General features: G+C 46.9%; 2 protein-coding genes across 17 annotated transcripts in view; one reads left to right on the forward strand and one right to left on the reverse strand.

Moving 5' to 3' along the window:
• The window catches only part of PPIP5K1 (diphosphoinositol pentakisphosphate kinase 1), a 44201-nt gene extending 41941 nt beyond the window's left edge, over positions 1-2260 (reverse strand). For 13 of the 15 annotated variants that reach the window (XM_037054472.1, XM_037054484.1, XM_037054480.1 and 10 more), the window contains exon 1: positions 2201-2260. The gene's annotated coding sequence lies outside the window, so the exon portion shown is untranslated. Of the gene's footprint in view, positions 1-1036; positions 1163-1296; positions 1434-2200 lie in introns of those variants that run through there. The other 2 variants (XM_037054470.1, XM_037054471.1) reach the window with 2 other exon arrangements.
• Positions 2261-4415: 2155 nt separating this feature from the next.
• Positions 4416-10448, forward strand: CKMT1A (creatine kinase, mitochondrial 1A). Of its 2 annotated transcripts, XM_037054489.1 has the most exons (10): positions 4416-4599; positions 5418-5711; positions 6321-6519; positions 6723-6818; positions 7194-7415; positions 7556-7641; positions 7761-7884; positions 9536-9670; positions 9873-9998; positions 10207-10448. In XM_037054489.1, the coding sequence occupies exons 2-10, from the start codon at positions 5563-5565 to the stop codon at positions 10321-10323; spliced, it is 1254 nt and encodes a 417-aa protein (XP_036910384.1). In that variant the 5' UTR covers positions 4416-4599; positions 5418-5562; the 3' UTR covers positions 10324-10448. The 2 variants fall into 2 exon arrangements, with proteins under 2 accessions (XP_036910384.1, XP_036910383.1); XM_037054488.1 differs by lacking the exon at positions 4416-4599 and having other exon boundaries at positions 5335-5711.
• The last annotated feature ends 196 nt before the right edge of the window (positions 10449-10644 follow it).

The following is a 10644-nucleotide window of genomic DNA, read 5'->3' on the forward strand; positions in this document are numbered from 1 at the left end:
ATAGTTCCATTGGAAATAAAAATATTACATAAGTTTATGACTGAATTTATAATTAATAGAAGTCTAAAAAGGACAGGAAAGACAAACATCAAATTCATGATGGTGGTCACCTCTGAGGAGAAGGAAGAATGGAACTGAGAAGAATTCAAATGGAACTTCACAACCCTATCTTCTAATGTTTATTTCAACCCTGAAAATCTAAAGCAAATTATACAAAAGGTTAACATTTATTACTACTAAATTGTGGGGATACGAGTATGTTACTTTTTTCCAAAAATAAAATTGAGTGACACATCAGTAACTTTCCACATTTTCCAAAAGTTCTCAGAAATACTGACTGATGACTCTTAAGGAAAGCCACAAACTCCTTAACTTAGTCTTAATTTAGGGGTTAATTTAGTCTTATAGAATTTTAAAATAGCCTTCAATAATAATTACTTTCTGTATTTTTATTTAAACCCTTCCATTACAAGTGGGAGTTGCAGCTTTGATTAGAAAGGTACAATTAACCTTTATATAAACCTCGACCTTTTCAGTCTTCACCATCTGCTTGTTGTCTCCCTTGCTCAACCACCCTGAGTGCACAATATTCTCCTTAGACATAACATTTCCAGTTGTCTGCTGCAGGATATATACATGTGTGTGCATCCCCTCCTGATTAATACACTACTGCTTTTCAGTGACCTGACCCAATTTCCATGACTTGTGGCATTCCTAAAGTCCCTGTATAGTTTAAGCATGCATAATTTTGTTGCAATCTTTATCCTTTCTCTGAAGCAGGAGCTTTTTCCTCATGTTTAAGATTCTTAACCTTTCACCCTTTTTTCCACTCAGTCCTTCCTGGTTTTCTATGGAATGTACAGTCATGTTCTTGAAATTCTGTTACAACTGTGTAACAGGGGATAGTGACAGAAAGGGAAAGAAAGGAGAGTCTGTTCACAAGAGAGATGAAAGGTCCAGCTTCATAGTTAACAAAGCAAAAATAGAAGCCTGACAGAAATAGCTATGAAATAAGCCAGGGTTTATTTAGATGTACCTCGGGGAGAAGGATGGACTTAGTGGGGTGTTCCAAGAGCCAGCCATTCCCCTGTATTCTGTGCTCTTTTCCCATTGCCTCTCACCCAATACTTTGTTGCAAAGGAAAACTTCAGACTACGTTAGGTTAAAGGACCATCTTACTGTGAACGGAAGACAGAAAGGGAGGAAGGGAGGGAGGGAGGGAGGGAGCGGCAGGTGGGCAATCTTCTCAGGAACTCGTATGCTAAATTAGATCTGGAGAAGGGGTAACTTCTTTACCCCTTAGAATTTAAGGCTGCTTGCAGTCGTCTTCTAATTTCCTTAATCACCATCCCCTTGATGGAGGGCTCCACCAATACTGAGTTCAGGCGCGAGTACTTCCAACACTTCCCTTAGTTCCTTCTTGATGCAGTATTTTTAATCCTTCACACATACCCTTTGTATGTATGAAGGATTAAAAATGTATGTATGACATTGATGAACTGTGCTGATGCCCTTGTCCTCAGTATCAACTCATACTGCCTTATTTCCACAACTTGCTAAAATGACTCTTCATTAACTCCCCTAACCACTTCCATCACTGATCAACTCATCCAGTTAATAATCGAACTATCCTCTCACTCACGGGTTCCCCAGCATTAAACAGCCCTTCAAAGTCTCGGATGAGTCACCACACTCGGTGACATATTTATTTGAAACCCTCAGTGATCCCCCACAAGGACTGCCCGAGATTCATTCTTTCCTCACACTGCCCCTCTACAGATTCCCGTTCTCCTCTCTCTGCAACGACCCCTTCCTCAAGCTGACCCTCCAGTCTGACTCCACTCCCACTCCTCGCGGACTCCCCGGCCGGACCTCCTCCCACACCAGCTCCTCTGCTCACGCAGACCCTCGCGCGCGCCTCCTCTCGCCGACCCTCCTCTGTCCTACCCTTGCAGAGCTGCCGGGCACGGATGCCGCCCTTCGCTCCGGACTCCGCTAGCCTTTGCCCGCCCCCGCCTAACCCGCTCACTCTCCCTACGGTGACATTGAGGCCTGCCCGCAATGCCCCTTCCCGCAGCTGCCCCCAGCCGCTACTAACCAAAGTCCTCTGCACCAACCAAGCCCACTCTCCCCAGCCCACCCCCTCAGATACCGCCCCCAGCCCCCAGCCACTCCCCCACCGCCCCCGGCCCTCACTCACCCGCCTCCCTGCGCTCGCGCAGCCAAACGTGCCGGCAGCGACACCTGACAGCAGCCCAATGAAAGAGCGACTTCTCTGCGATGCCACCAATCAGCGGAGGGCGCGCACCGGTAACACAGTCAGGCTGAGTTGGCCGGCGCTTCTTCGCGGAGGAGAGTGGCCCCTAGTGGCTCTGTGGAGGAAGTGCAACCTGATGCTCCCTCTAATTTCTAACTGCGTGGCCACACTCCAGATGCGTGGTCTAGACAGACACCTTGTAGTGAGACTGAGAAGGTGGGATGCGAGGTGGTGAAAGAGCAGGAAGCCAGATGCAGAGGGAGAGACAGAGTTTGTGCCTTTGCACTTCCTTGACAAAAACTAGGTCTTTTGTTTGTTCGTTTGTTTGTTTGTTTGTTTTGGAAAAAAACAGGATATGGTATACCTACCTAGGAGATGCAATAAATGTAAGTTGCAAAAGTTAACAGATGTACACAAGTGAAGAAGAGACTGGAGACAAAAAGAGAGACAAAGAGAGAAATAGATCAGAAAGTTAAGGGGCGGGACGAAGAGACTTAATTATGGAGGAGTCAGTTAAAGGGATGGACATGGAAGACTGAACATGTTGATTCCTCATTTTGCTTGCTCTCTTCCCTCTAGATTTGATTGACTCCTGGCCTTGCCTTTAATAGCTGTGCAGCCTTGGACAAATCACTGAACTTCCCTCAGCCTCCATTTTCTCATCTGTAAAATAATGGAATTAAAAACCTAACTCAAAATGTGCTGATTGCATGAAAGCATTTTTATATATGTTTGTAAAGTTGTTCTCATTGCAGCTTCACTTAGATTTCCATGATCAAAACAATCCCAAATTCCTTAGTTCTCTGAACCCTTTGGGATCTTACCACTTTTTCAGTCAGGTGCCTATTGAATATAATGATACTGACCCCAAGGCTTCCCAGATGGGATGGAGATGATTCGAGGGACTGACTCGAAGAGAACTAGATGCCTCCTTAGTTCACACTCAGGCTCATATCCCTTGCACCATTCCAACCTTTCGAACAAGTTATTAAAACATCTTCTAAGTAATTAACTTGTTTTCTCATCCTCCTGAAAATGTAGATCCAGTCTTTAGCCATCCATTGGAACAATTCAATTCAATTCAATGAAATAATATATACCAGAGTTCCTTGCAATTGTATATGGTTTATAAATATGAAATATTAGTAATACTTCTTATTAAATAAATACCATATATAGATTACTTATCATATGCTGTAGGAAAATTTTTAAAATGAGTATTAATATATTATGGTCTGTTAGAGCCTTACAAGAAATAAGAAAAGTACACAAATACCTATCTTTTCTCAGTGGAGCTATTACTCAAATTTGGGCAGGTACTTTCCAAACTTAAGTGATTTCTTTACTCCTCTATGCAAGTCTTATTTTTCCTTTAATAATTCTCCCTTCCTGCTCCCTTCCTCTTTAAACTTAGTAGCCGCCCTCTCAATCAAATAACCCTACTGTTCTGGATGGTTATCTCCCTCCTTTATCAGGGTAAGTATACACCATTCCAAGTAATTATATTTGCTTACTCATAGCTACTCCTCAATCTAGATAATGAGTCTCCACAACACAGGTAACATTTTGGGTTTCTGCAAGTGACCACACATCAACTGCAGAATTTGATAATTGCTCTCCCACCAGGAGAAGGAGTTAAGTGATAAACCCAACAGTGAGGTGGATGGCTTTTAAGGATACTCACAAATGAGGAAAGCAGGAAAAGAAACACAAGGGAAGCCTGAGAAGAATGAAAGGAATGAGAGTATAAGGGTGGGGCCCATCATTGAGGCCAGAGGGCGATGTGAAAAAAAATTCTCTTTCTCGGCTACTCTCCTCTAAGAGTTTCAAGAATCTTATTGTCTTGTGGGTACACCAAGATAGCTGAGGAAAGGGACTAATGTCACCATGCCTACCCCACTTTAACTGACCCTCTGTACTGATGCCCCGCGTCTCTATTTCAGCTCCAACATTTACTCTCCTTTCTACCAAGACAAAAGTCATCACACCAAAGTTACACTCAGAGCTGCGGGAACAAAGCCCTCTTAAATCTAAGGAGAGAGAGGAGGAGAGGAGACCAGAAAGAAGGTAGAGATTTCCTGGAGACTTTATGCCCTTGGACACCACTACACCTTACACTCTGGATTAGACAGCATTAGGGAGCCGAGAGAGAAAACACATGTGGTTCTTGGAGACCTGTGCCTGCCTGTTCCACTCCTACACCTAGTCATCTCACCACACCCTTCACCTCACCTTACACTCCAGTCCAGCCCAGGAACTGGGAGACTCAAAGAGGGGAGAGAACAAAGAGGAAACTAACAACTCCCTGCCCACCCCCACCCTCACGTCGGTGCATTCAACAGGTAAGCAAGATTGCAGACACTACTCAGAAGGAGTCCTGTGAGCAGCAAACAGTCTGAGCCCGGAAACGACTTAGAGAAGGAAGAGATCGAAAGTGGAATAGGGACTGGAAAGGAGAGTGGAGGAGGCAAAAAGCGGGGGATCCTAAGAAGTGTAGGCAGGATATAGCAGAGCTTCAGATTAGGCGTCAGGGTCCGGGTTGGGGAGGGAACACAGCGTGGATGCGGTAAGAGTTCCTGCTTTCCCTGATTCCTCTCAGCCTTGTAAAGAGAGCACAGGTGTGAAGGGAGGAGCTTTAGTCCTCTTCCTGGTTCTAAGGAAAAGGTGACCTTGAACTAACGGGTGTCTTTCCCAGTCTTTGCCTCTAACTCTTTCTCTGTATCTTCATACGGTATCTGTGTTTATTTCACGGTTTCCCGCGGCCTCCTCCCCTGGGAAGACGGAGAGGTTTGGGGGGGCAGGCTGAAAACAGAGAAGAGGTTGGGCAATGTTATCCTTTCATACCCCTAGAGTGACGAATCGGGTTTCCAGCTAAACCGAGAGGCTTGGGGGAAGGGTGTTCCGACAGACCCCTTGGGTGCTGTTCCTCTCTTTGGTGCTGAAATCTGGACAACCTCATCCAAGGGGCGCAAATCGCCGGCCCCCCTAATCTACCTGGCAGATGCTGCCCACCTCCGCCTCCGCACACCTAGCACGGGGGCAGGCGGGAAGGCGGGGTCTGAGTGAGCCCCACCCCTGGAGACTGCGGCTGGGGCCTCCCTCTCGCCGCCCGCCAGCCTGCTTGCTAGTCGCTAGCTAGCTCATTGCGCCTCTCCTGCAGTCTGGTTGGTACCGGCTCCCCTGCAACCTTCACTCTGGGCCCCGTTTCGGCCCCAGCCTTGCACCCAGTTCCGGCCCTCAGTCCTTCCTGGTTCCTGCCCCAAGCCAGCTCCTGCGCCGGCATTCCTCAGGAGGATCCTCAAGCCATGGCTGGCCCCTTCTCTCGTCTGCTGTCTGCCCGTCCGGGGCTCAGACTCCTGGCTTTGGCCGGAGCTGGATCTCTAGCTGCTGGGTTTCTGCTCCGCCCGGAACCTGTACGAGCCGCTAGCGAACGACGGAGACTGTATCCCCCGAGGTATCAGTGTCTGAGCCCCTACCCCACCCCCGGGAAGTGGGGATGAGAACAAAGATGGGGATGGAGATGAGGACCCGGGCAACAGAGAAGGGCTATAATCGCGAAGGCTCTGGACTGGGGTGCTATACAGTCTGGAGATCTCAGTGGGATAGGGGTGGAAGCTAAAGCATTCCTGGGGACTGTAACCTACAGTCCCTACCCCCAAGACCAGCTCTGGTCGTATGACTTTTGGCTGCATCCACTCTGTCCAAATTGAGAGATCAGGAACTATCTTTTTTTGATCTCCTTCATCTTTTCTTGATCTCCCCCATTTCCTGAATTTTCCTGCTTAGTCTTTCCCCTCCCCCATTCGTATTCTTATGCTCATGGGATGGAAGAATTGAGCAGATCTGGGGGAATTGAGCTGGCCAGTCAGAGAAAGCAAGAACTGTTGGGAAAGAATAGATCATGAAACTCCCTAATGAGATTACCAAGATTAGCCTCCCTATAATCTCCCCTCCTCCCAAGGAGCACAGCCAGACACAGCTAACTGGACAGCTCCTAGCTGACTGCCCTGGGTCTAGGCCACTTGTACTCTCTCTCCATGGTTACTGGGTACCCCCTCCCTAGTGCTGAGTACCCAGACCTCCGAAAGCACAACAACTGCATGGCCAGTCACCTGACCCCAGCACTCTATGCCCGGCTCTGCGACAAGACCACACCCACTGGTTGGACGCTAGATCAGTGTATCCAGACTGGCGTGGACAACCCCGGCCACCCCTTCATCAAGACTGTGGGCATGGTAGCTGGAGATGAGGAGACCTATGAGGTAGGGGGCCCCCATAGTTTTCCTGGTGATCCAGCTCATCTTCCCAGTGATCCCAGCTCCTTCCCCCTAAAAACCCCTCACTTACCCTTGAAATTGTACCACCTATACTTATGTTTTCTGACCCAGTGAAATCAATCCACATTTAAAGACTGGGAGGGGATGCCCCCTCCTTAACTACCCTCTCCCTCTTAATTCCCCCTCAGGTATTTGCTGAGCTGTTTGACCCTGTTATCCAAGAACGACACAATGGATATGACCCCCAGACAATGAAACACACCACTGACCTGGATGCCAGCAAGGTGGGTCAGATATTCCACTTCTGATGTGCATTGCCTTGTGTACAATATTCTGATTCTCCAATCCTTAGTTATTTCCTGACTCATGGTCATTATACCACTAAGCTTTTAGTCTTGGTGTGGAGAAAGCATTTTAAGCTGCAGGTATGGAGAGGAGAGGGTGGCTGAGAATGACCATACTGCAAGGTGGGCAGTTTGGAGGAGGGAATCATGCTGCCCCCATCAGTTGAGGTGCTTGTCCAATGAGCTTCTCCTTCTAAGGTATGCAATGAAGACTCCTCTAGTCCTTAAGCTTTTTCCTCCCCCCCCCCCGCCACCAACCCTCTGTTCCCATACACTGTGTTTCTGTGACTTATATTAATTTCTCTTATTCCACAGATCCGTTCTGGCTACTTTGATGAGAGGTATGTATTGTCCTCAAGAGTCAGAACTGGCCGAAGTATACGGGGACTCAGTCTGCCTCCAGCTTGTACTCGGGCAGAGCGACGAGAGGTGGAACGTGTTGTGGTGGATGCACTGAGTGGCCTGAAGGGTGACCTGGCTGGTCGTTACTATCGGCTCAGTGAGATGACGGAAGCTGAGCAGCAGCAACTTATTGATGTGAGGGGCCTTGAGAGGGACCTTGGGAGGGGGAGCAGATGGAAAGAAGAGTCAGAGGGGAAGCTGGGCCAGATGAGATAGAAGGGCTTTGGGAGACTTAGGGAGAGAATTCTTAATCTAAGTCCCTTTACTCTCCCCAGGACCACTTCCTATTTGATAAGCCTGTGTCCCCATTGCTGACTGCAGCAGGAATGGCTCGAGACTGGCCAGATGCTCGTGGGATCTGGTATGAGGCTTACCTTACCTCTTTTGTCCCTATGTCCTCATAAGTGCCTTTCCCCCTGTATCTCCTCCAATTCTTGCCCTGCCTATTGATCCCTATCCTTCCCTCTCTTCTGCCCTCAGGCACAATAATGAGAAGAGCTTTTTGATCTGGGTGAATGAGGAGGATCATACACGGGTCATCTCCATGGAGAAGGGTGGCAACATGAAGAAAGTGTTTGAAAGATTCTGCCGAGGCCTCAAAGAGGTTGGAGAAGAGTATATAAGGGAACTAGGTGGGGGGAGGGGGGACATAAGAAAAATACAAATGCTAGCACATGTAGATTGACCACATATTTTATCAACCAACCCAGACACTTTTGAAAAAGATCACTATTAATCACTGCAGGACAATAGGTATAAATCAGGACTGTCCAGGGGGAACTTGAATATACGGGCATCCTAAGAATAGGACGAGAGAATGCCAGGAATCTAAGGAAATGAATAAAGTAGCTGCCCTATAATTTGAAGAAGGAAGGATAGGTGGTAGGTCAGTGCCTAGGGTGTGTGGTAGTGGGATGGTGGGTGTGCCAATAAAAGGTTTGAGCCTGGCTGATGTATGTTCCTGTGTGCTCCTGATTCTAGTGTAACCACCAGTTCTGAGCTGAGTTGGGCCTCGACTTTGAATTCTGTCAATCCTCCTAAAGTGTCACGCCTAAGTTTTAAACTGAAAGTGGGTGGGAGGGGAGACGGAGAGAAGGTGGAGGATGAAATGGCTTAAGAAGCTCCAGAATATGTGGCTCTATCTGAAGGGTTGAAGTGAATCCTCAATCCTGTATGGATTGGGTATTCATAGTCAGTTCTAGATTAAGAATTTTGATAAACCAAATTCTTATTGTATGTTCTCATATATACAGTTCTACTTTGGACTTATAAAGAGAGAGAGAGAGCACTCTTCTTTTTTTTAGATTTCAGCTTGGAAATTTCTACTGTTTTTGGCAAGCAATAGATAGCATATTCTGACTGTAAGTGAATAGAGAAGTACTTTTAAAGTTATGCACCACAGGTTCCTCATCTATAAAATTAGGATAATAAGACTTCCTACATTATAGGTTGTTGTGGGGGTTAAATGAGATCATGAATATAAAGTACCTGGCTCATAGTAAGTGTTCAATAAGGTTCAGCTGCTGTTATTATTCTAGATGGAAGGGTTTCCCCATGTTCAGCATGTAAAATATCCCCCTATGCTGTGGTTCTTCCTGAACTATGAACAGGGTCCCCTTTACTCATGGGAGGTGGTGGTCTTCATGTCCATCACTCTGGCAGATCTCCTGTCTCTTCAACCCTAATAGTCAGTCATGCTCATGGTTAGGATACTTATGTGAAACAAAAACACCCTTCAAACTCTTCCCCACCCCTACATACCTTTGAGTCTGGCTCTTCTGCACTTTTTCTCTGCTTTCTGGTATGTATTCCTTCCCAGCTAACAGAAGGCTCTCTTGTCTCTTCCTGTTGCAAAGCCTGCTCCTGTCTGAGAGGACCCTCCCAAGCTCTAGGCTCATTAGCAAAACAAAAATAATCAATGTGTGTAGAGCCCATTGAATAATCAACTCTTTCTCAGTTCAACACTTCCCTTTCTCTACTAGACCATCCTTAATGCATCATTCCCTCAAGTTTCTCTTCTTCCACACACAAGGTATTTTTCTGGGATCTCATCATTGTTGGCTTAACTTGTATGCAAAATGATAACAAACCATTTCTGCCCCCCAAAAACAAAAACCAAACAAACACTGAGCAATGTCATTCTTTCACATCTCAAGTTTCTGGTTCTAGATATATTTTTACAGTTTCTGTGGGTCTAAATAAGGGAGGGTCCATATATGTTCCTGACTTTTCACTAACAGCTTTTGTGAACTCAGGTGGAACGGCTGATCCAGGAGCGTGGCTGGGAGTTCATGTGGAATGAGCGTTTGGGATACATCTTGACCTGTCCGTCTAACCTGGGCACTGGACTTCGAGCAGGAGTACACATCAAACTGCCCCTGCTAAGCAAAGTAAAGGAGTTGAGGAGTTAGAGAGGGGTGTGAGTGAGGAAGGTGGCTGTGTGTGGATGAGGGAGTGGGTACTTTGGAAAGGAGCCGGGCACACTATGGCTAAAGGATCTGGGAAAGAGCTCTGAGCAGGTTTGGGGCCTTCTCAGGTAAATCTAGTCTCTTTCCCTATTGACCCTGCTCCGAATCCCTATCTCCCCTCTAGGATAGCCGCTTCCCAAAGATCCTGGAGAACCTAAGGCTTCAAAAGCGTGGCACTGGAGGAGTGGACACCGCTGCCACAGGCAGCATCTTTGACATCTCTAATTTGGACCGACTGGGCAAGTCAGAGGTGAGAGCTTTAGAGATTACGGTGGGGAGAGGTGTAGGTCTGTGGGGGTTGATATATGACAGTAAATGTGTGTCAGGAGTACAATAGAATCTGAAATAAAATTCAGGTTGAGTGGGGAGGCAGTTGGAAATGAGTTCTCAGAGCAGGCAAATTGGTGCTAAAGAAACTCAGGTTGTGGAAGCAGAGATCAAGGATTACTGTCCTTTAGGTGGAGCTGGTGCAACTGGTCATCGATGGAGTAAACTATTTGATTGACTGTGAACGGCGCCTGGAGAGAGGCCAGGATATTCGCATCCCTCCACCTCTCGCCCACAACAAGCATTAACTCCCCGTCCTCAATGGATGACTCAAGATCTCTGGGACTTCTGCCCATTCTAACGGTGGCCCTATTCCACTTGCCCTGGATGTCCCCCATTTCCTCTGTCCCAGTAAAGACACCTTGCTATGCTCCAGCTGTCTGAATTATTTGTAATGATGGGGTGAGGAGGGAGCAGTCTCTACGAAGGAGAAGGGGCAATGGGGTTATTTATGATGGCAAGAGACTCCAGATATGGTATGCCAGATGCTTATTCTCAGCTGGGTAGAAAGCATCAGCATTTTACCCATATTACTCATCAGCTTCCTGAAAACAATTAGAATATACTTC

This window comes from Sturnira hondurensis, unplaced genomic scaffold (genome assembly GCF_014824575.4).
Source record: "Sturnira hondurensis isolate 20B ecotype Veracruz unplaced genomic scaffold, ASM1482457v3 Scaffold0008196, whole genome shotgun sequence".
NCBI lineage: Eukaryota > Metazoa > Chordata > Mammalia > Chiroptera > Phyllostomidae > Sturnira > Sturnira hondurensis.